The 22,102-nt window shown below is 40.2% G+C and overlaps 1 protein-coding gene across 5 annotated transcripts in view; it reads left to right on the top strand.

Moving 5' to 3' along the window:
• Mospd2 (motile sperm domain containing 2) overlaps nucleotides 1-22,102 on the top strand; it is a 70,007-nt gene that overhangs the window by 25,092 nt on the left and 22,813 nt on the right. For 2 of the 5 annotated variants that reach the window (XM_031371016.1, XM_031371000.1), the window contains exons 8-15: nucleotides 1,840-1,964; nucleotides 6,708-6,884; nucleotides 8,258-8,370; nucleotides 10,598-10,694; nucleotides 11,431-11,527; nucleotides 12,078-12,207; nucleotides 15,108-15,210; nucleotides 19,513-19,636. In XM_031371016.1, the coding sequence (XP_031226876.1) occupies nucleotides 1,840-1,964; nucleotides 6,708-6,884; nucleotides 8,258-8,370; nucleotides 10,598-10,694; nucleotides 11,431-11,527; nucleotides 12,078-12,207; nucleotides 15,108-15,210; nucleotides 19,513-19,636 (966 nt within the window). Of the gene's footprint in view, nucleotides 1-1,839; nucleotides 1,965-6,707; nucleotides 6,885-8,257; nucleotides 8,371-10,597; nucleotides 10,695-11,430; nucleotides 11,528-12,077; nucleotides 12,208-15,107; nucleotides 15,211-16,163; nucleotides 18,735-19,512; nucleotides 19,845-22,102 lie in introns of those variants that run through there. The other 3 variants (XM_031370991.1, XM_031371026.1, XM_031371009.1) reach the window with 3 other exon arrangements.

Genomic DNA, 22,102 nt, shown 5'->3' with positions numbered 1-22,102 from the left:
TCTGGCTTCTACATACAGGCATGTACATGTAAGCACACACAAAAACAACATACACACACACCCACTACAACCACCACCACCACCACACACCAAAAAACATTTCAAGCCATGACAAAATAGGACTTGTCTCAGTGATGCAAAGTTGGTTCAAAGAAAAAAAATCACTGTAATATATCATATTAATAAAATAAAGTATCCAAACTACAGAGTCATCTTAGTAGAGGAAAAAACACACACACCAAAAATCTAATACCCTCTCATGATAAAACTCTTTTAAAAGTAGCAACTGTTGAAACAAGTTGATTTTAAAGGGATCTTGGCAGTCTATAGAAGACTGCCTTCAACAAATTCAAAAAGACAGCAAATGTTTGATCACTCACTAGAGCTCTCTGAAAACAACTGATGCTCACCATTGTGATTTATTGCAAGGAAAGGATTTAGAAAGAAGTTCCAAATGTGAAACAGATGATGACTCTCAGCATCGATGTGACCAGCACATAGGAAGTATTGCCAACCAAGGAAATTCACTGAAGGCCTCATGCCTTGATTATCAGAAATTGTCTTGAGGCTCCATTATGCAGGCATGATTGATTTTGCCTGTGGCTAGTCCCTGCTGGTACTCCATAGCCTGCTGCCCCTACCTTAAATCACATGTTGGTTTTTCTTGTAGCCAAATCCCACCCTAATCCGAGCTCAAGTTGTTCCCACTAATCCAAGGCTCCCAGGCCAAATAAAAGGACAATCCTACCAAACAGGGAGCTTCTTCCCAGAGGCTGGGAGCAAAGGCCAGACCTCTCTTTAGGTAAGGGTCATTTTTTAACTGCATATGGCAGAGCTTTTTGGCCTGACAAAAGGCTTTTATGGTAACCCACAGCTAGAAACAGTTGCAAATTATTTCAATAAAGTTGGCATGAAAAAAAAAATCAGACTTAACACTTCATTTAATTCCAATAACGTGACTTCAATCCTGTCAAGTCGCAGGCTGTTTTAAATTGAAAAGGAAAGTTTAAATAGTACTTGAACAAAAGCCTAAATCATAGGGAGCCAGAATAAAAAAAAAAAAAAACATCATTTTCTAACCCACACTTTAATGTTTTTATTATTCTGATTTCCGCTTTCTTGTCTACTGCCACTTTCGCATATTATGCTTTTAGTATTTTGCAGCATTATGCTTTTAGTTTTTTTTTCAAAATAGGTTAAAATGTCCCATTAGAAATAATATTTTAATTAAGCCTAGAGCTAATAACATGACACAGGACAGAATTGTAGCTGTCAAATAGCCACGTTTGGTAGCAGTTTATTCTTGTAGTCTTTCTCTTGGTTATATAAACTGTGCAGCCTGGGAAAAAGGCAGAGTTTTGAGTCAGGAAGGAAGCTGGTTCTGGCTCACACCCATAATGAGCAGGGCCCCTTCCTCTTGTTTCTGCCTTTCCCTTTGAGGAGGGATTTTATATTGAGGGTTTATCAGAAGAACCACAAAGTAAAAGATTCTTCACAACATCATGCAATTCCTTCCTGAGTCACAGAGCAGTTTAGTTCATTGTCTAAAAGTCATAGCTGTTGAGGTCACTGATAGATGTGGTCACAGGTCACAACCCTGAGAAGCTTCTAAGTGAACATCAGGGTAATTTAGGCTTCCTGGATCTCCATGGAGCATTTGAAATGTGTGAGCGACAGGCCTACCACAAAACATGCTGGAATTAAAGAACGGTAAATGTCCAGCCTCAGAAGAAAGGCATAACAGCTGTGAGTTCAAACTGGTTTCAGAAGGTCTTGGTTAATGCATACAGTAAAGTGTTTGACAATGCTAGTGTGCTAACTTGCTTGCTTTCTCCTCAGCTGCGTTCAAAATTGTGAAAAGCTGGCTTGGCCCTGAAGCAGTAAGCTTGTTGAAGTTTACAAGTAAGAATGAAATCCAGGAGTATGTCAGTGTGGAATACCTGCCTCCCCACATGGGTGGGACAGTAAGTACGGTCCTTGAAATTTGTTACGGTAGAACACCAAACAATAATAGAGTTCTGTACTATGTACTCAAAAGGAAAAAAAGGCAAATCTTTTTTGTTTAAATTTTATTCTTCTCTCATGCAATACATCTCAATCCCGATCTCCCCTCCCTCCACTCCTCCCAGTTCCCCTCACCTCCCCTTGCCCCCAGATTCACTCCTCCTCCGTTTCCCTTCAGAAAAGAGCAGGCTTCCCAGGAACATCAACTGAACATGGCACAAGAGACAATAAGACCAGGCACAAGCCCTCACATCAAGACTGGGTGAGGCAACCCAGTAGGAAGAAAAGGGTCTAAAGAGCAGGCAAAAAGAGTACCCCCCCTGCTGTTAAGAGTTTCCCCCAAACACCAAGCTAACAAATACATATACATATGTACATATACATATATATCTAATCATCTTGCACAGATCCAGGCAGGCATCTGCGTTTGCTGCTTCAGTCTCTGTGAGCCCCTATGAGGCCTGCTTAGTTGATTATGTGAGCTGTGTTCTCATAGTGTCTTTAATCCCTCTGGTTCCCACAATATGCCCACCTTCATTTCATGGGGTTCCCAGAGCTCTGAGGAGAGGGACCCAATAAAGACCTCCAGCCCGGGCCATCTCTCCTCCTCTCTGCCTAATGTTTGGCTGTGGGTCTCTGCATCTGTTCCCATCAGCTACAGGAGGCAGCCTCTCAGATGACAACTGGACTAGGCACCAGTCTGAGTATAGCAGAACATATTTAGCCAGTTGTATTGGTTCTGTCCTAGGTCTCTGGGCTATTCATCCTCTGGTTCCTGACCATTCGGGCAGTGTCAGGCATTGGTCTCAAATTAGACGAGCCATTGGTTGGTCACTTCCACAAATTCTGTACCACTGTTGTCCCAGCACATCTTGCAGGCAGGTCAGATTATAATTTGAATGTTAATGTCCAGTCCCACTGAGACACTGGAAGCTTTGCATCTTAGTTAGAGTTTTTATTGTTACAAGAAAATACCATGACCAAAAAGCAAGTTGGGGAGAAAGGTGTTTTATTTCACTTGCACTTCCATATTACTGTTCATTATTAAAGGAAATTGGGACAGAAACTGAAACAGGGAGGGATCCTGGAGCCAAGAACTAATGCAGAAGCTATGGATGGGTGCTACTTACTGGCTTGCTTCCCCTGGCTTGCTCAGCCTGCTTTCTTCATCACAGGGATGGCACCACCCACTATGGGCTGGGCCTGTCCCCATTGGTCATTACTTGAAAAAAAAAATGCCTTACAGCTGGATCTCATGGAGGCATCTTCTAAACTGAGGCTTCTTCCACTCTGGTAACTCCAGCTTGTGTCAAGTTGATACACAACCTCTTACCAGTACATTTTTACCTACTTACAAAAGATGGATGGTTCCAGCTCCATACCCTCCATTACTAGGAGTCCTCACTAGTCACCCTCATAGATTCCAGGAAGTTTCCTCTGCACTGGGTTTCCACATTGATCCACAGATGCCTTCCAATTCCAGTCATCTCTCCCCAGTCACCTGATCCCTCCTATTCCCAATTCCAGCTGTCCCCAGTCCATCTCAAAATCTATTCAATTTCTTCTTCCAAGGGAGATGTAGGCCCTATATTAATGCAAAAAGAATGATTAGTGGTATCCCTAAAATAAGATGCAGTTGTGTGGATATTTTCCATTAATGTTTAAAAGGTTACTAGGTTTTTGAATAGTAATATGTATATATGATTCTAAACTGGGGTGCGTTCAGAATACAAAAGCACATTCAGAAACAGTTCTTCGTAAAATGTCTTCTCCTTGTGTCTCAAGCATCCTATTGCCTTCTGTGGTTGCATTTCTTAGATTAACTTCTAGAGATGTGCCTAGCATGTATAGAAAAGTGTAGGCAAGTGCACATAAGCCTTCCTCCTACTCATCTCTTTTAAATAGGTAGCCTATTGGTACAGTTTTGTACCTCTCCATTTTCCCTTCACAACACCGTTTCAAGATCCTTCAAATCAGTGTGTGGCATGCTTCCCCATGTGTATGGCTGCCACGCTCCAGTTTCATGAACCATAAGTTACTGAATTTGATTTTGATCTGTATCCTTGGTTTTCTTTCCTGCCTTTCCTACCCAATGGTCTTTTTAATGTATCCTTAAGAATGTGCTGTCAGTGTGGGAAGCAGGAGGTGCAGGCCAGTGTCTCCTGATCAGACTGTATGCCACTGCTGGGTGTGGCCTGAGCTAGCCAGGAGGTGGCTGGGTGATTAGAAGCTTGAGATTCTTAGTTAAACCAAAGACTTAATTTGGGTACCAGAAACCTTAACAAGTAACCTCACACCTTGAGCCACAAATTTCCCTTAAAGTATGCTTTATCCAAGCTACACACAGACACACAGTCACACACACACATACACATACACACACACACACACACACACATACACACACACACACACACACATTCTGTTTGTGGTTATGACTTAAGAAGTGAACAGAGGCATATGATGAAGTTTGCTTAATGGCATACTGTACTGGAATGCCAAAGACCAGCAGCAAATGTAAATTCCAAGTCTTGTTATAATTTTTTTAAGATTATGAAATTATCAAAATGCATATGAATCAAGTTTTAATACACTGTCTGGGTAGATGAGGCTGTCCATTATACCATTTCTTTCTTTGGGTTCTCAGGCATGGTTCTGACAGTGTAAAAACTCTGTAACATTTAACATTGAATGAACAGTAAACCTATGGAGGAAAAAAAGAAGGTGCTGTCAAAGTTTGGAAGGGTTGTTTGACTTTTGTTTGTTTATTTTCCTTTATTTTGGCGCTCTGTGGATCAAACCCAGAGCCATATTCATGCTAGACAAATGCTATTGCCCAGCCCTCAGAATTTTTTGAACTGATTTTTATTACTTAAGATAGGTCAGAAACAAGTGGATATGTTTTGAAATCTTAGTGTTGTGTCCAGGTGTGATAATGCACACTTGTACCCAGTGCTCAAGAGGCAAAGATAAGATTGCAAGTTCTGGGCCAGCCTGGACTACATGGTGTTTCAATTGAAACAATTCCTTGTTCCAATTGTTTTTAGTTTTTTGATTTGGTTTGGTTTGGTTTGGTTTGGTTTGGTTTAGTTTGGTGGTGGTGATGGTTGTTATTGTTGTTTTAGTATTTACATAGCTGTAAAAATGAATTCGAAAGTGACTTTTCCTAAAGTGTGAAACCTCTGTAAATAATTGTAAGCGTATTTTGCCTGCCTGACAGAATTGGATTTAAAAAGAAGCAAGGGCTAACAGCATTAGCTTTTAGCATTAGCTTTCAGTGCCCCTGTTAATTTTCATTAATTAGAAGAGACTTGAACCAAAAACTTTAATTTGAAGTCTGTACCTTTCTTATTCGGAAACCTTACACTTTGCATTTGAACCTAGGAAACTGAATGCTGAGCATTTCGGATACTATATTACACCTGTAATTAAAGCAAAACCATTGTTGCAATTTTCCCCTTTTTATGTTTTATTTTTGAGGCAGTCTGTTGTAGCCCAAGCTTGCCTCAAACTTCTAAATCTTCAATCTCCAAAGTACTCAGATCATAGGCATATAACCATCATGCTCCATCATACTCACCTCTCCGTGTGTTTAGTTTGTCCACATGAGTTTTGTGTTTTAAGATATAGTGTGTGTGTGTGTGTGTGTGTGTGTGTGTTTGTGTGTGTGCACTTGTTCACATATATAAGTAGGTACCCATGGGGGCCAAAAGACACATTGGAGCTGGAGTCACAAGTGCAATTTTCTGTGAGCTGCCTGATGTTAGTGCTGGGATCCGAACTCTGGTCTCTGATAAAGTCGAAAGCACTCTACACCAAACCACATCCCCATCCCTTGTGTTTATTTTTGCTTGATTCCATGTGGTGTATAAGGCTGTGTGCCTATTTGTATGTGCATGTGTGCACACATGGAGGCTCCGGATCAATACCAGATACCTTCCTCAACTGCTTTCCACCTTAGTTTTTGAGACAGTGTTTCTCACTGCATCTAGAACTTACAAATTAGCTAGACTGGCTGGCATTTGAGCCCCTAGGGTCCTCCTGTCTATACCTCCCAGTACTAGAATTAAAGGCAAGTATAGCCAACCACACATGGCTTTTCACATGGGATCTAAATTCAACTTTTCATGCCAGCTCAACAATTATTTATGCCCACTGAGCCATATATATATATTTTTTTTGTTTGAGTTTTAGGACTTTTTTTTAAACTTGGTTAGTTAATTAATTGATTTGGCTTTGTTCTGTTTTATAGTGCTAGAAATTGAACCCAAAATCTCAATTAGGGAATTACCCTACCCTTGAACCACATAGAGAACCAATTATCAATATTATTTCACTGCCTGTGTTCTGTGCTGTATGTAGAATAGGCTGCCCTATTTAGATACTTATTCATTTCATCTTCTGTTTTAATGGATAGTTTTATGGTTTAAAAATCATACAAGATACACTCAGTACATTTAATGCGTTGAGTCATCTGAACTTCTTTTTGGTGTGGAGTAAGCTAAAGATCTAACACAATTTTTTTCTTTCATGGCTTAGTCTTTATTTACTGCTCTTTCCCTTTTCTAGTTTGAAATGAATCCCATTTTTTCTTTATAATTACACTTATTTTTTTGGCCAATGTAATACCATTTTCATTATCATAAGAGAATTATTTCTCTCCACATTACTAGCAGGCAGATAATGAATGTTCTCTCATGTAGGATCCATTCAAGTACAGCTACCCACCATTGGTAGATGATGACTTCCAGACACCACTTTGTGAAAATGGGCCAATCGCCAGTGAGGATGAAACCTCAAGTAAAGAAGATATAGAAGGTGATGGTAAGGAAACCTTGGAAACGATTTCTAATGAGGAGCAACCAGCTCTGTCTGAAAAGGTAATTTTAGGAATAAAGTAAAATGGAATCAAAAGCTGTCATCTAAAACTTGGGACATAGCTTAGTGGTACAGTACTCGTCCAGCATACATGATGCCCTAGGTTCAATCCCCAGCACTAGGGGGAAAGTGCTATAGTGTCTTCCAAGCTCTGCCATGAGTCCTTGAGCTAATCTAGTTACCTTGCCTCCACATTTTTCTTGAAAAAAAGATGAAGGGATGAGGGGAACTGAATTACAGCATCCATTTTATATATAAATATATATAAAGAACTGACTCTGTGCTTTGTACAAAACATGGTAAAGTATATCTGCAAGGAATCTTTGTCAAAAATTTATTTAGGGGCTGGTGAGATGGCTCAGCGGGTAAGAGCACTAACTGCTCTTCCAAAGGTCATGAGTTCGGATCCCAGCAACCACATGGTGGCTCACAACCACCTGTAATGAGATCTGATGCCCTCTTCTGGTGCATCTGAAGACAGCTGCAGTAAATTACTCCGGAGCGAGAGGGGCCGGCAGAGGTCCTGAGTTCAACAGCAGCCACACACATGATGGCTCACAGCCACCTGTACAGCTACAGTTTACTCATACACATAAAATAAATAAATCTTTTAAAAAAATTTATTTAAGATTAAAAATAAAAATGATTGGTCCTTTCTCTAACTCCTTCACTAGGGACCCTGTACTCAGTTCAATGGATGGCTGTGAGCCTCTACATCTGTATTAGTCAGGTACTGTCAGAGCCTCTCAGGAGATAGCTACATTTAGGCTGGCTTGCCCTTCCTTCAGTCTCTGCTCCATAGTTAATCTCTGCAACTCCTTCCATGGGTATTTGGTTCCCCCTTTTAAGAAGGAATGCACTGTCCACCTTTTGGCATGGGGAGGGGGGAGGCAACAGGGGTTTGTTTTTGTTGTTTTTGTTTGTTTCTTTGTTTTTTGGAGGGGAAACTGGGAATAGAGAAATTTACATGTAAAGAAAAAATATCTAATGAAAAAAAAGAAAGAAAAAAAGAAAAAAAAAGAAAAATGATTAATTTGAAACTTCACCAGATCCAGTTCCTCTGAATTTCATTTTGAAGGGCTTCTTAATTATTGTTCTTCACAAAACTTTGCAAGAGCTTGCTTGTTAAGTACATTATAATTTAGAACAAAAATTGTCAAGTCTGTCCTGTTTATAAGAGAATCATATAAGTATTTTCCCATGGTCATGTAAGTATACATTAAACATGTCATTCAGACATGCTAAACATGTTAAAAAAAAACTATGACTTGCATTGAATCCAGGTGGTTATTTGTCCTCCCAGTGGCCTGTTCAACTAGAACTAAAACATCTTCATCTTTTCTACCTTGTTTCTGTTTCTGGTTTTGATGTGTAGAGTAACCCAACTGAGTCTGCTTCCAAAAAGGATGAAAATGAAAAAGTTGAATCAAAGACGAAAACATTTAAAAAGCCATTGAGTGTTTTTAAAGGACCCTTATTACACATCAGGTAACAAAGATTGTATTGACTGCCTTCTTGTAACATATCTTGATCATCTTGGCTGACACTGGGATGCTAGATTAAGAAAACTTCTACCCTGTCATTAGGAGTAGAGTACAATTTGTACAGAGTACAATGTGCCTTGTTTTCCAGACTGAGTGACCATTTCTAACTACTATTTTTATTATTCCAGAGTGTGTGTGTGTGTGTGTGTGTGTGTGTGTGTGTCATAGCCCTCATCACACTTCAGATAGGAATATTGAATTTCATTCATTAATAAATCTTAATGCTGCTTGGAAAAATAAAAATAAGGGGATGTGTTTATTGATTTGACCTTCTGAAAGACCAGCTTTCTCTAGAAGAATGAGGTTTTAAATAAACCCTAATGGGAGACATGTTTATCTCCATTCCAATTTATTAATCCAGAGGAGATGGATTGGGAGCTGGAGATATATAGCTCATAGTTAGAATGCTTTCCTGCATTATGTGAAGCCCTGAATTTGACCCCTCACACTGAAAAATAAAAGAAGCCCAGAGCTATTTCCTGTATTATTATGTTCAGTATTGCTATAGCAACACTAGTCAGTGATGACCTAATGTGGCCTTTTTTGTCCCTTTCTTAAAACTTTCATATGTAACTATGCTTGGAGTATATCATCCATCAACAATACAGCCAGACTTCTACAGAATTTAATCTGAAAGTCTCTAATTGACAAAACTGTTTTGCCTGCATATGGGTTGAGTCCTGTTGAAGTAGGTAGTATTGCCATTGTTTGTGTATATATCTGAGTAAGGAGAGATGCGTAACATAAATTTTGTCTCCCATGTTGTTTCCTTGTCATTTTCCACCTTTGAAGTTCATATGTTTGCACGTATTCTTCTGCTACTTTGGAAGTCAACATTCCATGCTTCTCAGAGGCCCATCCAAAGCATAGATCCTCATCTGAGACTCTTGAGGGTTAATGGTGACAGAAGCCAGAAAGGCAGACTAGAACAGGACAACTTCCAGGATTGCACAGTGAACATGAATGACTGTACTACCCGTGCCCCGATCAGAGTTGCAGAGCTTCTCCTTCACATGCACAAGGACCTTACCAATGTCATCTCCCATGCTGCCTGTGATTTTTCTGTTTACTGAGAGGTCCTCTGACATTTATAACATTGCTGTGTCTTCATGTCTCCTGTTCTTTGAGCTCCCAAAAGGACTGAGCAATCATGCACTTTTACTGTCTTGCCCAAAGGTGGGCAAGGTCATCCTTAAACATGTCTTCCCTAGATTAATGAATATCCTTGATATGCATGGCATTTCTAATGTAACATAACAGATAGAAACATACCTGCAGCTGGGATTACCAATGCAAGCTTTCAATTCCAGCAGTCTTAAAAGGCAAGAGGCTCACACTTGAAGGCTAGCCTAGGCTACCGAAAGAGTATGAAAACCTTCCTGTTGGAAGGATGTATGGATGTGTGTGTGTGTGTGTGTGTGTGTGTGTGTGTGTGTGTGTGTGTACAACTTAACTCAAAAAACACTAGCCCAGATGTCCTTCCAGTTGTGCTGAGGCACTTGATCAATTTGGCTAATGCTATTAAACTACACAATTTTTCCAGAGAGTTGAGTCTTTTTCATTTTAGGTGGTAGATATTCCAGTACCCACGAATAGCAAACTTGGAAGCTTGAGTCTCAATAGTTGTATTAGTATTACTGCCCTCTGGAACAACTCTAAATTTCTTTCCATGTCTATTTTAAACCATTCTGTAGTAAGAAATTATTCTGTTACTTAAACATATCCCTAATAATCTTTCTATGAGCTTAGGTTCTTCTCTTGTTGGTGTAAAAAGGATGCTCACGGCTAATCTGTTTGTAATCAGGGAACACTGAAGCAGCAGTGCCTTCTGTGTTTTGATAATAATCCATAACCTCCCAAGAAGTTGAAACAGAGCCACCTTAGATTGTGTTGATTATAGGATTAATTCAGCATCGTCATAATTCTCTCTTCTCTTCCTTTCCTATTTTTCTTCTGACCTTAGGGAAAACCATAGGGCTTCCTAGAATGCGTAGCATCAGTATGTTTAATATATAAAATGGCATTAGCTACCTGTTTTGGTCACCATCTTTTATAAGGAAGTCTCTTTATACCAGTGAGCATAAACTATCAGCCAGACATGTTTTTAAGACTAATGAATCCAGTGCTATTTAGTCTGAGTATTACAGATGCCTTCTTTGTTTTCCACCTAGCCCAGCAGAGGAGTTATATTTTGGAAGCATTGAATCTGGAGAGAAAAAAACTCTAATAGTGTTGACAAATGTCACAAAAAATATTGTGGCCTTTAAGGTAAAAAAGAAATTCTTAAAATTCATAATAAATAATGAGGGTGTGTCAATGGCAGATGATTTGGGGCATTCCTCATGGCGAGAGTTATAGTCAAACAATGAATGTGCCTTGTGTAAAATATTTAGCTTGTGTTGTGTGTCCCGCCCCCATCCCTGTCCTGTACTTCCTTCTTTTAGAAGGGCTGATAGTGAGCTTAACCTACACTTCAAATTTGGTATTAGTATCCAATAGAAACTACACTCCAAGTTATGTCACATGTGAGGGAAAGGACACCTTTGATTGGATTGTTTTATCCTTCAGTGTTGTGGTGAATTAGATGTTTTATCTAATGAAGATTTTCCTCTGGCCTGCACACACATGTGCATGTATATGTTCATATACATACAACAAGAGGAAAGCTAGGGCCAAGTGTGATACAGTGCATGCCCTTAATCCTAGCTCATGAGAGGCAGAGGCAGGTGTGGCAGTATGAGTTTGAGGCCAGCCTCTTCTATATAGCCAGCTTCAGACCAGCAATAGCTACAAAGGCCTGTCTCAAAAAGGTGGGGAAAAGCCAAGTGACAGTAGGGCTTAAAAGTAGGTTTTTAAATAACTCTGGATACTTTTTATCTTTTGGGTGAAGACAAATAGTCTACATATAACGTCTCTCTTTATTAGCTGCTCTTTTTCTTTTAAGCCATTCTTAAGCCTGCCCACAAACAGCATGTGGTTATGTAGTAACTATGTTTCAAAACAGGTGAGAACCACAGCTCCAGAAAAATACAGAGTCAAGCCGAGCAACAGCAGCTGTGATCCCGGAGCTTCGGTTGATATCATCGTTTCTCCACATGGCGGTGAGTTGTTGGTTTCTCTCTCTCTCTCTGTCTCTCTGTCTCTCTCTCTGTCTCTCTGTCTCTCTGTCTCTCTGTCTCTCTGTCTCTCTCTCTCTCTCTCTCTCTCTCCCCTCTCCCTCTCTCCCTCTCCCTCTCCCTCTCCCTCTCCTTCTCCCTCTCCTTCCCTCCCTCCCTCCCTCCTCCCCCCCCCTTCACATGTTCAGAAGTAGTTGACCAGAATAATTTTTTGAGTGCTTTATTTGGTTACAGTTTGGGGGTAGGGGTGGGGTATTTGTTTTCTGGGTGGTGGTTTATTTTGTTTTCTTGGTTGGGTGGTGGTTTTGTTTGATTTTTGAGAAAAAGTTGCATGGGTAGGGATGGGAGAGGACCTGGAAGGCCTTGGGGGGAGGGGAAGAGTGTGGTCAAAATATTTTTCAACTTAAAATGTTTTACATAATAAAATATATTTTCAAATAATAATAATAATAATGACAATGCCTTAAACCACATATCCAGCTCCCTCCCACACATAGTTCTTGTTTATATGTTAAATTACTTTTTTGAAATGCAGGCTTAACAGTCTCTGCCCAAGACCGGTTTCTGATAATGGCTGCCGAAATGGAGCAGTCATCTGGCACTGGGCCTGCAGAACTGACTCAGTTCTGGAAAGAAGTTCCAAGAAGCAAAGTGATGGAACACAGGTGAGTGAACGTGTCTACTCACAGCCTCTCGTCTGTGATGGAAGACTCAGAGTCAGAACTTCTTCTCAGGGGGAGGGAGGCCTTGCAACTGTTAGATTCTTGGGGTACCTGGATTAAAGAAGGGGAGCTGCTCAAGGTCTGACCAGTGGGCAGGTGCACATCTCAGACTTTCACATCCCCCTTGTCAGAATGCTCACCTGCTTCATAGACTGGCAGTATTGTCTGTGGCAGGGAAAAGACAAAGCAAGGGGGTCACTGGTAAATCCTAGTGAGATCCATTGGAACATTTCCGTGTCAAGTGACCCTGGAGCCACTCCAAGAATCCAGTCACTCTGTTCCAAAGTGAAGAGACAGAGTAGATAAGCATTACAAAAGCTGCTCAGAGAAACAATATCCTATTTAAAAGGCAGTGCACAGTTATATGCTTTGTGTGCCCCATATGTCAGCTGTGACGAATGTCTTTAAATATACAAGAGAATGTAAAGGAAACAAGGAAAGACTTCTTTCTAGTTTCCTTTACTTTACACCTTTTTAAAATGGCGAGATGGCTCAGCGGTTAAGAGCACTGACTGCTCTCCCAGAGGTCCCAAGTTCAAATCCCAGCAACCACATGGTGGCTCACAACCATCTGTAATGAGATCTGATGCCCTTTTCTGGTGTGTCTGAGGACAGCCACAGTGTACTTACATATAATAATAAGTAAAATCTTTTTAAAAATGGGATAACAACTTATTGGAATGTATCGGTTTTGTCCCCCCAACCCCCACCCAAGGACATTTCCCAATATCCAAAGATGTCTTTGTTCTTCACAATCAGCAGTGGGGGTGGGGGGCGCAGTGGGCATCTAGCAAATGCTTCTACACATCCTACATTTGATGAATACCACTCCCTCAAAATTATGAGCCCCCCAAACTAGTAGCCCCAAGGCAGAAACCCTGGTTTATAGAGTAGTTAAGGATAATCTCTCTACTGACCATTGAAATTTCATTTCATTGGAAATGAAAAAGGAAGTCACATTGTGACTGACTGTAACTGCACAAAGAGCTTCCTGGTAGCAGGCAAAGCAAGTTGCAAGAAAAAAAGAACTGTACTTGGCTTATGCAAAAAAAAAAAAAAAAAAAAAAAAAAAAAACAGCAAAGAGCTCCGTTTTCCTTAACTGGGTAGGGTGGCCAAGAGACAGCTAGGAGAGCACTGGCTCATTGCTTATGAGGTGTGCCCAACCTAGAGGAGCATTCTGTGGTCAAAGGACAGCTCTTGTCAGGTCCTTAAAGCTCAGGGGAGAAAGTGTGTCCCGGAGCAGAAGTGAACAGTGGTACCAGTGGTACCAACCCCTGCCATTCAGAAAAAGAAAGATGAAGTGTTGGTGCTGCCCACTTGATGGTTTTGATGATCTTCAGGAGGCAGGAATCACAGAAGCTAGACGCCAGGCCAGAGAGACAGATGGAGACCTCTGGGCTAAACTGGAGGTGCTGCAGATTGCAGAGCAACTGGGAAGTTGATGAAGGAGTCTTGGCTTCTGCTTGTTGTAGGGTTTTGGATTCTGTCGTGGTTATTGGTTTTTTTCTTGTTTGTTTAGGGCAGTGGTTTTCTTTCTGTTTTGTATTGGAGGTCTTGTTGGCATGGGTGGGATGTTTGTTTTCTGAGGCGTGGTCTCATTATGTAGCCAAGGTTAGCCTCAAACATGTGACAATTCTCGCGGCTCAGTCTTCTGAGCACTGGACATTACAAGAGCTCTCCACCATGTCCAGCCTGTCTTTGGGTTTTGGAAGTGAGAAAATTGTGCACTGTTAAAGTAAGCAGGCTGGGGAGATAGGTCAGTACTAGAGTGTAAGGTCTTAGCTTCCATCCCCTGTACTGGCAAACAAACAAAAACAATGAGGAACATGGCAATAGACACCTATGACCCCAAAACACAATACTAGGAGGTTGCAGCAATATGATCAAGACTGAGGGTTACATGGACTACATATGTAAATCATGTTTCAAAGAAGAAAATACTTAACAAATAAAGGATTTCTAGCATCACTGGAAAAGTTTCATGCAGGCTGAACTCTGAGGAGAAGTACTCCTACTTTTCATTAACTAATAGCATGCATAAAATTTCAAATTATAAGGAACAAAATGCATTTGGTCATGCTTTGCTTGTTTTGGTTTGGTTTAGTTTGCTGAGTTCATGAAACAGGGCTTTACTGTGTACTCCAGTGGTGACTCGAGACTCAAGATCTTTTTGGTTTTGGTGAAAAGCATGAGGAATTGTGGAAATATTAAGAATGAGTGACATATAAAGAATCCCATATTAACTCAGAGTGCTTATGAAACACTCAAAATGAGGGGTTTTGTTAAAGAGAAGTTGCTTTACTCTTTTTTTCTTTTTTGCTTTGGGTTTTACCAGTTTTTAATGGCTGCCTTCTCTGGAGCTATTAAGAGAAAATCACTCTTCCCACCTAGAAGGTGGGAGGGATCCTGTTGGTTTGGTGCTAAAAGCTCAAGTAAAGCGCCATCCCTCCATTCTAGAAATTAGAAGGCAATTTGGGTAAATTCTACTAAACAACTTAGAAAAGGCTTTCTATTGAATCCCCTGGGGCAGTAGGCAGTATGCACAGCCTCTTGTTCTTTATACACATAAGGTAGCTAAAAGGGGATTGGGGGCTAAGCTCAGTCATTTATAAACAGGCACAAAGCCCCAGCTTTGATTTTTTTCAGTGGAGAAAAAAAGACCCTGGAAGAAAATAGATAACTATAGTCTGAGCTACGATCTTGAGTCGAGCCTAGAGTGAGGAATCAAACCAATACACAACCACTTGCATTTAACTCTGCATTTCCTAGTTTTCTTTCAGAAAAAAAAAGAAACATATATACTAAAGCTTTGAAGAAGTTATGTTTCCTTTGAATTTCATAGGTTAAGATGCCATACAGTTGAGAGCAGCAAACCAAACAGTCTCATGCTAAAGGACAGCGCTTCTGCCATGTCAGATAAAACCAGTGAAGATCTGTACCTGCAAGTAAGTGCACTCTCTCCCTCACTGAACAATTCATTGCCAGTGCTAATCAGTACCCCAAGGTCACCTGTGCTCCACTAGCCTAATGGAAACTTTTAGCAGGGATACTACCAGTGTTTGGGGTTTGTTCTCTGTCCATCTCTTTCTTCCTCTTTTGGTTTTGGTTTTGGTTTCTTTGTGGGGCTTAGAGTTTGTTGGGGTTTCTGGTTTTGTTTTCTACTGGTTTTGGAGGCTGTTGTTTTTTTATTTGTTTTTCTTTGCGGTCTTTCTTTGGGGGGAGGTGAGGGCTTGCTTTTTGAGACGACTCACTTTGAATCCACGCTGGCTTAGAACTACTTGTAATCCTCCTGCATCAGCTAGAGTTACAGGTATAAGCCACCCTACCTGGCTTGGAAGTGCCCTCTTCTTTATGAGGAGGCCAATCAGAAATGGTAAGTGCCAGGTTGCTTTCGGAAGTTTCTGCGTGTTTAAAGACTGGCAATTTTACTATGGAATCAGAGCCAAATAGGAAAGCAGGCAGTGCTTTGGTGAGTACAAAAGACACCCTCGTGTATAAAAAAGCACCATCTAGTGCATTTCAGTTTGAAAGAAACAGAGGGGCTTCATGCATAGAACTCAGTGGTGGGATGCTTTACTTCCCACACAATGCCTGGGTGGGATGCCCCAAAAGAAAAGAGAAACCGAAGAGGTAAATATCTCCAAGGTGTCTGGACCTCCAGGAAGTGAATACTCTATTCCCATCTCAACTGGAAAATTGGACCTCTTAGAATAGAGCATCAGGGACATCTGCCTCCACCAAACACATTGGATGCTTCCCTTGCATTTCTAGTTCCCAACCTTTCAGAGTAGATGGGACCCCATCCCTTCAGTGTTTAGAGTTCTGATATTCCAGTTTGGCATTCTCATGATTGTTTTATTGATATCAATCTCTCATCCTTTTTTTTTTCCCCATTCAGCTCAATCGTTTACTAGAAAGCAATAGGAAACTCGAAGACCAGCTGCAGCGCTCTCTCTGGTTCCAACAGCTACTGCTTGCCTTAACAATGGTCTTGCTTGCTTTTGTTGTTTCTTTCTTTTATTCATTATACAATTAAAAGTGGCACCTGGTCAAAACCATAAAACTCTTTCAGACATTATCTGGAGGAGGAATACAGCCCCCACCCAAACTTTTCCACACAGCTACCAGAACTCCTATACATCTGGGCTCCTACAAGGAGATACTGCAGCACATGGGAGGGTGCCTATCTTGAATATAAGTTGTTTGGCTAGAGAGATATTCAAGGCATTGATTATTAGAGACTATAGCTAGTTAGGAAACTAAATAAACGTATATGCAATGTACAAATTAATAGCTTAAACGTAATTTATTTTTTTCTTTTTGATTTCAATGCTTTCAAAGCAAAGTTTTATTATGTAAATTTACACTAGCTGAGCTAAAAAGTCTAAGTAATATACTTTGTTGTAGCCAAAAAAAAAATGTAGTCTCCTTTTTTTAAAATTACAGAATTACTAGCCAAGCTGACTTAATTAGTTTTTCTATACTATGTATGTAAAATATGTATATTAAAAAGGAAGCGTACTTAAACAGAGTAATTTATGTAATCATGACTTTGTAACTTGGAGAACTATTTCCAGATGATAGTTGATATTGTTTTGGAATGTAAAGCTATTTAATGCCAAACCTCCTTAGCCTTTGTTTCTCAGTGTCACTGAGCAGCCTGTCTCTTATTAATCCGGGCTCTTTAATGAATACTCTGTTTTGGATACAATATGGAAAGCTACATGTGGTTGGATTGTCTTTGATTTCTCTTATCAGTGCCCAGAAGGAACGTCTCCAAAAGAGCCCTCCTTTCTAGTCAGTTATATGCAGTTTCCCTATGTTTGAACACTGAACCTTTTGCCTGGTTTATTCTAAGGGCCTACTTTTCCATTGTTCCATCTTCATCTTCATTCCGGGGCAAAGGAGTCTCCTCTGTGGACCACAAATTATGTCACCTTCACCCTCATTTTTAAATGAAAGGCATTATGTAACATTTTTTGAAAGTCTAGTTGTTTTAGATGTCCATTACTATAAATAACCTTGGGTTCCAAATGGTCCTTGTTAAAATTTGTTGGTGAGAAGGAAACTTTAAAAAGTATTCGTGTGTGCAGATATAAAAGCAAGGCAGAGAGGCTTAGAGAATGGGAAGCACTATCATTCCCAGTGGCTTCTCGGGCCCACTGGATATTCTGCCTTCGGTATACTTAGACTCACTCATATGGCTCCTAAATTCCTACGGAGATACACCTTGCAGAAGCAGAGGCTAATGAAATAGCTTTGTGTAATCATTAACATGACCAGTTTCTGTCACTTTAGGTTCAAATCTATGTCTGCCTTTTTAAGGAAGAAAATTACTCTGCCTAGCAAATGAATATTTAGCCATACTTGGAGATTTATTATTCTCAGGAGTAGAGTTGGGGCTCTCATCTTGAAGAAGTTGATTCCCAAACCGAGTTTTAAGGAGTGATGTAACGGAGCTCCTTAAAAACTCGGCTGAGGAAAAAAAACCTTAAACGGACACTAGTGTGATGCTTTGTCTTAATTTGGGTTTTTCTGTTTCAGTTTGCCACCTCCAGATGTGAAACAGACTGCAGTCCACCCTAAGTACTGTGCACAGTATCTATGTCGCTGTATGTTCACAGTGACTTCCCAAGTGGTAGATTTTGGGGCCTTAATATAATGTCATCCCAAAATATCTGTCTATGCTTTTCATTCCTCATCAGATAAACAAGCAATTAATTAGCCAAGATGAGGAATATAATTGTCTTAACAGTGTCCCTTTAATGTTTCATAAGAAAATCATGTTGACACACTAAACACCCTTCTTTGCTTGTTGTCTGGTCACTTGAATTTAGTAACATCTTGTTAACATTTTTGTGTCGTGAATGTGACTAAAAGAACTTTGGGAAATTAACATAATGTCAACAGTAACTGAACTCTTCTGCTAATCTTGATTAATCTATACAGTTACATTTGATTTTGTCTTGTCTTTATTTGGTTTAATCTAATCATAAGTGCATGATTATTTTTGGTATTCTGATCAATAATTTTTTCTTTAATCATGTCATTGCCTTCTCATGATCAAATTACCAGGGATTTTCATTTCGATTTTTGTTTTCACTCGGGAATGGGAATTAATACATTTTCCATGAAAACATTAATAAAAGATCATTAGCTTGATCTGCAAGTAGCCTAAAATACAAATGCTGGTTAACCTAGTCTCAAATTTCATAAATCCATAACTTTTATATCTTGCCACTAATTTTGACTGGATTTAATAGCACTTTATTGTATAATTATAAAAAATATATTCCTAGAATTGTTGCCAGTGTAATTTCTCTAATGTTCTGGTGCTTTTCATATATTTTCAGTATTTTTATTACTATATTGGTATTTTCTTTGTATAAATTGATCAAAAGAACATGTTTTCTATTTTAATATGTTTTAGAAAATAATTACATTTATGAAATAAATATCATCAGGAAAATAATCTCTTGTCTCTAATTGATAAAGCATTTTTTTTAAATCAATGTTCAGACCAACTCTGCCCTTTAAAGATCACTGTAATTTTGTTTGGATCTGTTTTGTATTTTCATAAGGACAGCACTTCAGGCTTCCAAAGATGAATCCCTGTGTCAAGAGACCCTGTCCTTGAGTGTGTACTGTTTCTCCTCATCCCTGTGTCTAGCTTAGGGTGCACACTAATGCAGTTCTTAGCATTAAACAAACTGCCTTGACTTGAAGCTCTTCAGCCCTTCCTGGAATTACATGGTACCCATGTACCTTGAGTTTTTGTAGCCATACACCTTACTGGCACATGTAGGGGCTTTGAAGATAGCAGTGCAATATTTATTGTTTCCACAGTGAAGTGTAGCCTTAGGCAGATGGGTGATGGAGGAGCACAAAGGCAGACCACGCTGGTGACAGAAGAGGCCTTTGACGCTGATAACATTTGTCCCTTCATTATTAGAAGACATAACTGTCCCGCAAAGCAGCACCCACCTCAGAAAAATAAATAATAAAATGAATAACTGGTTCCCCTACATTGAAAAACAGAGATACAAGATAAAGTAGGAAACAAGTCTAATACACTCATAATGGAAAAAGACACTCATAATGGCAGAACGTTAACAGAAACAATAAAGTGCCAACCTAAGACTGGGTGATCTTTCCTAAAGGAAGGCTTTTATAGGCATCGAGTTACTTGGGGGAAATCTCCTGTTAGGAAAGGGCTGGTTACCGAAAGCTGCCCTTTCTCCCTGCAGTTTTCATCTACCCACTGGAGGGTTCCTGACATCACAGGTCCTATGGGCTATCCCAGACACACAGGGATATTTCCTCCATCAAGAGCCCAAAGAAACTGGCTGGAATTCTTTCTGTCTATTCCAGGTAAGACAGGGTACGCAGACTACCTGTGTCCTTGTCACCTCTCTGTTCTTCCTATCTGGGGAAACGTAGTCCACATATATCTTTTCTCTATCAGGTGACACCTTATACTTGATAGGTTTGAGAGTGAGAAGTAACACATTTAACCTATCTACCTATGCTGGACTCCTTTTACCTTCATAGAACGGTTCAGTTTAATTTCCTGAATATTGCACCGCACTGAAAACCAAATGTCAATCCTGTGAACTTCCCTATTCAGTAATCCTGTCTTTGCCCTGGCACCCCAATAAAATCACCAAATCATATCTTTGCCATTTGCATACTGATGGTTTCCTTCCTCTGAATAAGCAGTATTGGCTTTTAAAATGTCCAAAATCTCATACCTTCCTGACCCCACTCAGGTCATAATCTTCTGTGCATATTAAAACCCTTAAAGAGATCTAGGACTTGGAACTTAACTCAGTCTGAAAATTTGCTTGCCTTTTAAACATGAGGACCTGAATTTGATCCATCCCCAAAGTACACATTAAGAAAGGCAAAAGAAAGGGGTGGGAGGTGCTGGATATATGGCTGCACACTTGTAATTCAGGTGCTAGGGAGGCAGAGAATCCCAAAGCTCAAAAAATAAAAATGGTGGCTAGTGCCTGAACAAAAGCATGTGAGATTGTCCTCTGGATCTCATACACAAACTCTTTCAAGATAATTAGTTTAATTGACCGAAGTATATGCACATTCTAGGGCAACAATTTGCTCCTTGAAACCCAACAGGTTTTTTCATCTCCCTTTCTCCTAATGGCCTGCCTCAGTATATCATAAAATCATGGGTATTATGGATAAGGAAAATGCAGATCTTACAGGTCATTCTTTCTCCCAAGATTACATGGCTATGCAACTTCAGAGCCAATTTGAGCCTCCTTCCCTCTTGTAATTCCTGTTAAAAACAACCAAGGCTGCCACATCTGAGAAACTGGTTAAAATGTAGAATGGGTAGATCCAACATAGTGCTACCTTCACTAAACAGTGTGAGAAGAAAAGGAGGATGAACACAAGGCTCATTGAAGAAAAGCAGGTGATAGAATAGCTGAAAAACTGGTTGTGTGAGGCTGGAGAGATGACTGCAGTAGGTAAGAGCACTTGCTGAGTAAGTATGAGGACCAGTAGGAGAATCACTGGGCCTTGATGGCCATCAGCCTAGCTCCACATTCCCTTAGTTAACCCTATTTCAAAGGAATGAGGCCAAGAGTAACAGAGCAGGACACCCACTATCTTCCAGCATGCTTGGTGCACATGTGCACATATACCACACACACACATACACACACACACACACACACACACACACCATACTCTGGGAAGGGGCATCCCCAGGCATGAGTGTGCATGCATATCCACCCCCGCCCCCTCCCACACCCACACAGAGTGAGATTTTTTAGGTTTTTAGTTGTCTAAGCTACAGACAGACTTTTATACGGTCCCTCCATTCTTACCTTTTTGAGTTCAATCAAGAGCCATAGACAATTTAAGCATATGTTTAGTAAAACTAAGCAAAGCAAATACTCCAAAGAGAGATTCCAGTGAGCTGCCCCAGGGCTGGGAGCAGACCAGTGGGTTGTACAGTGTGAATTTTAAAGGGGTTCATATAAATATTTTTAAATAGGTGGCATACTCATGGAGTAAAGGGATCCCCTTTTTCCTCTTCTATTATGATGGACTGATGCTCCTTTTTGAGGTATTTCTTCTCATAGAAAAATCCACAAAAGTGGAAGAGGTATCCAAACAAGTGATATTTTAAAGACATCAGATTTTTTTTGAGGCTGCAGTCCCTTCATTAGCGCCTGTGTGTGGGAGAGTACCAGGGTGCTTTAGTTTGATTTGTTGGTGGCAGATGGCTTTACTGTCAACTCCTAGAAGTAACTATGCTCAGGTCTTTGTTCTGTAGTCCAACACAAACCATTCACAGTGGAGCTGCCCTCTCTTGCAATCTCTTCTTTCCGAAAGGACCCAGTTCCCTTTTAAAGGTCTGTCTCACTGTCTCATTAGGTCATGCCTACCCAGGGCAATCACCTTCGGTAGTAACTCAAAAAAAAAAAAAATTCTTTGGAACCTTAATTAAGTCTGCAAACTCTGCCATATAGCTTAACTTAATTAGGAGAGTGATGTAACATTACATTCTCAAGTCCCACCCCCACAGGCAAGTAGACAGTTCAGAAAAGGCTGTGTAGGGTGAGACCTAAAACTTTTCCAATTCTGTATCCTAGGAAATAGCGTCAGAGCTTGACCTTGCCTTCTGGGATGGATGGAGTTGAAGTCACAGATGTTCCCCACTTGAAACAACATCAATTAGAGAACATCAGATAGGCATCCACTGGCAGGCTCTGGGATAGTCTGTCTCTGGCCTAGCTTCAGTCCACACAACTGAATTTTCTGTGACTATAAAACTTAAGAAAAAGCACAGCCCCCACCTCGAAC

The sequence above is a fragment of the Mastomys coucha genome, chromosome X (genome assembly GCF_008632895.1).
Source record: "Mastomys coucha isolate ucsf_1 chromosome X, UCSF_Mcou_1, whole genome shotgun sequence".
In the NCBI taxonomy this organism is placed as follows: domain Eukaryota; kingdom Metazoa; phylum Chordata; class Mammalia; order Rodentia; family Muridae; genus Mastomys; species Mastomys coucha.
The sequence above is the reverse complement of the archived record's forward strand: the minus strand, read 5'-3'. Positions and strand labels throughout refer to the sequence as shown.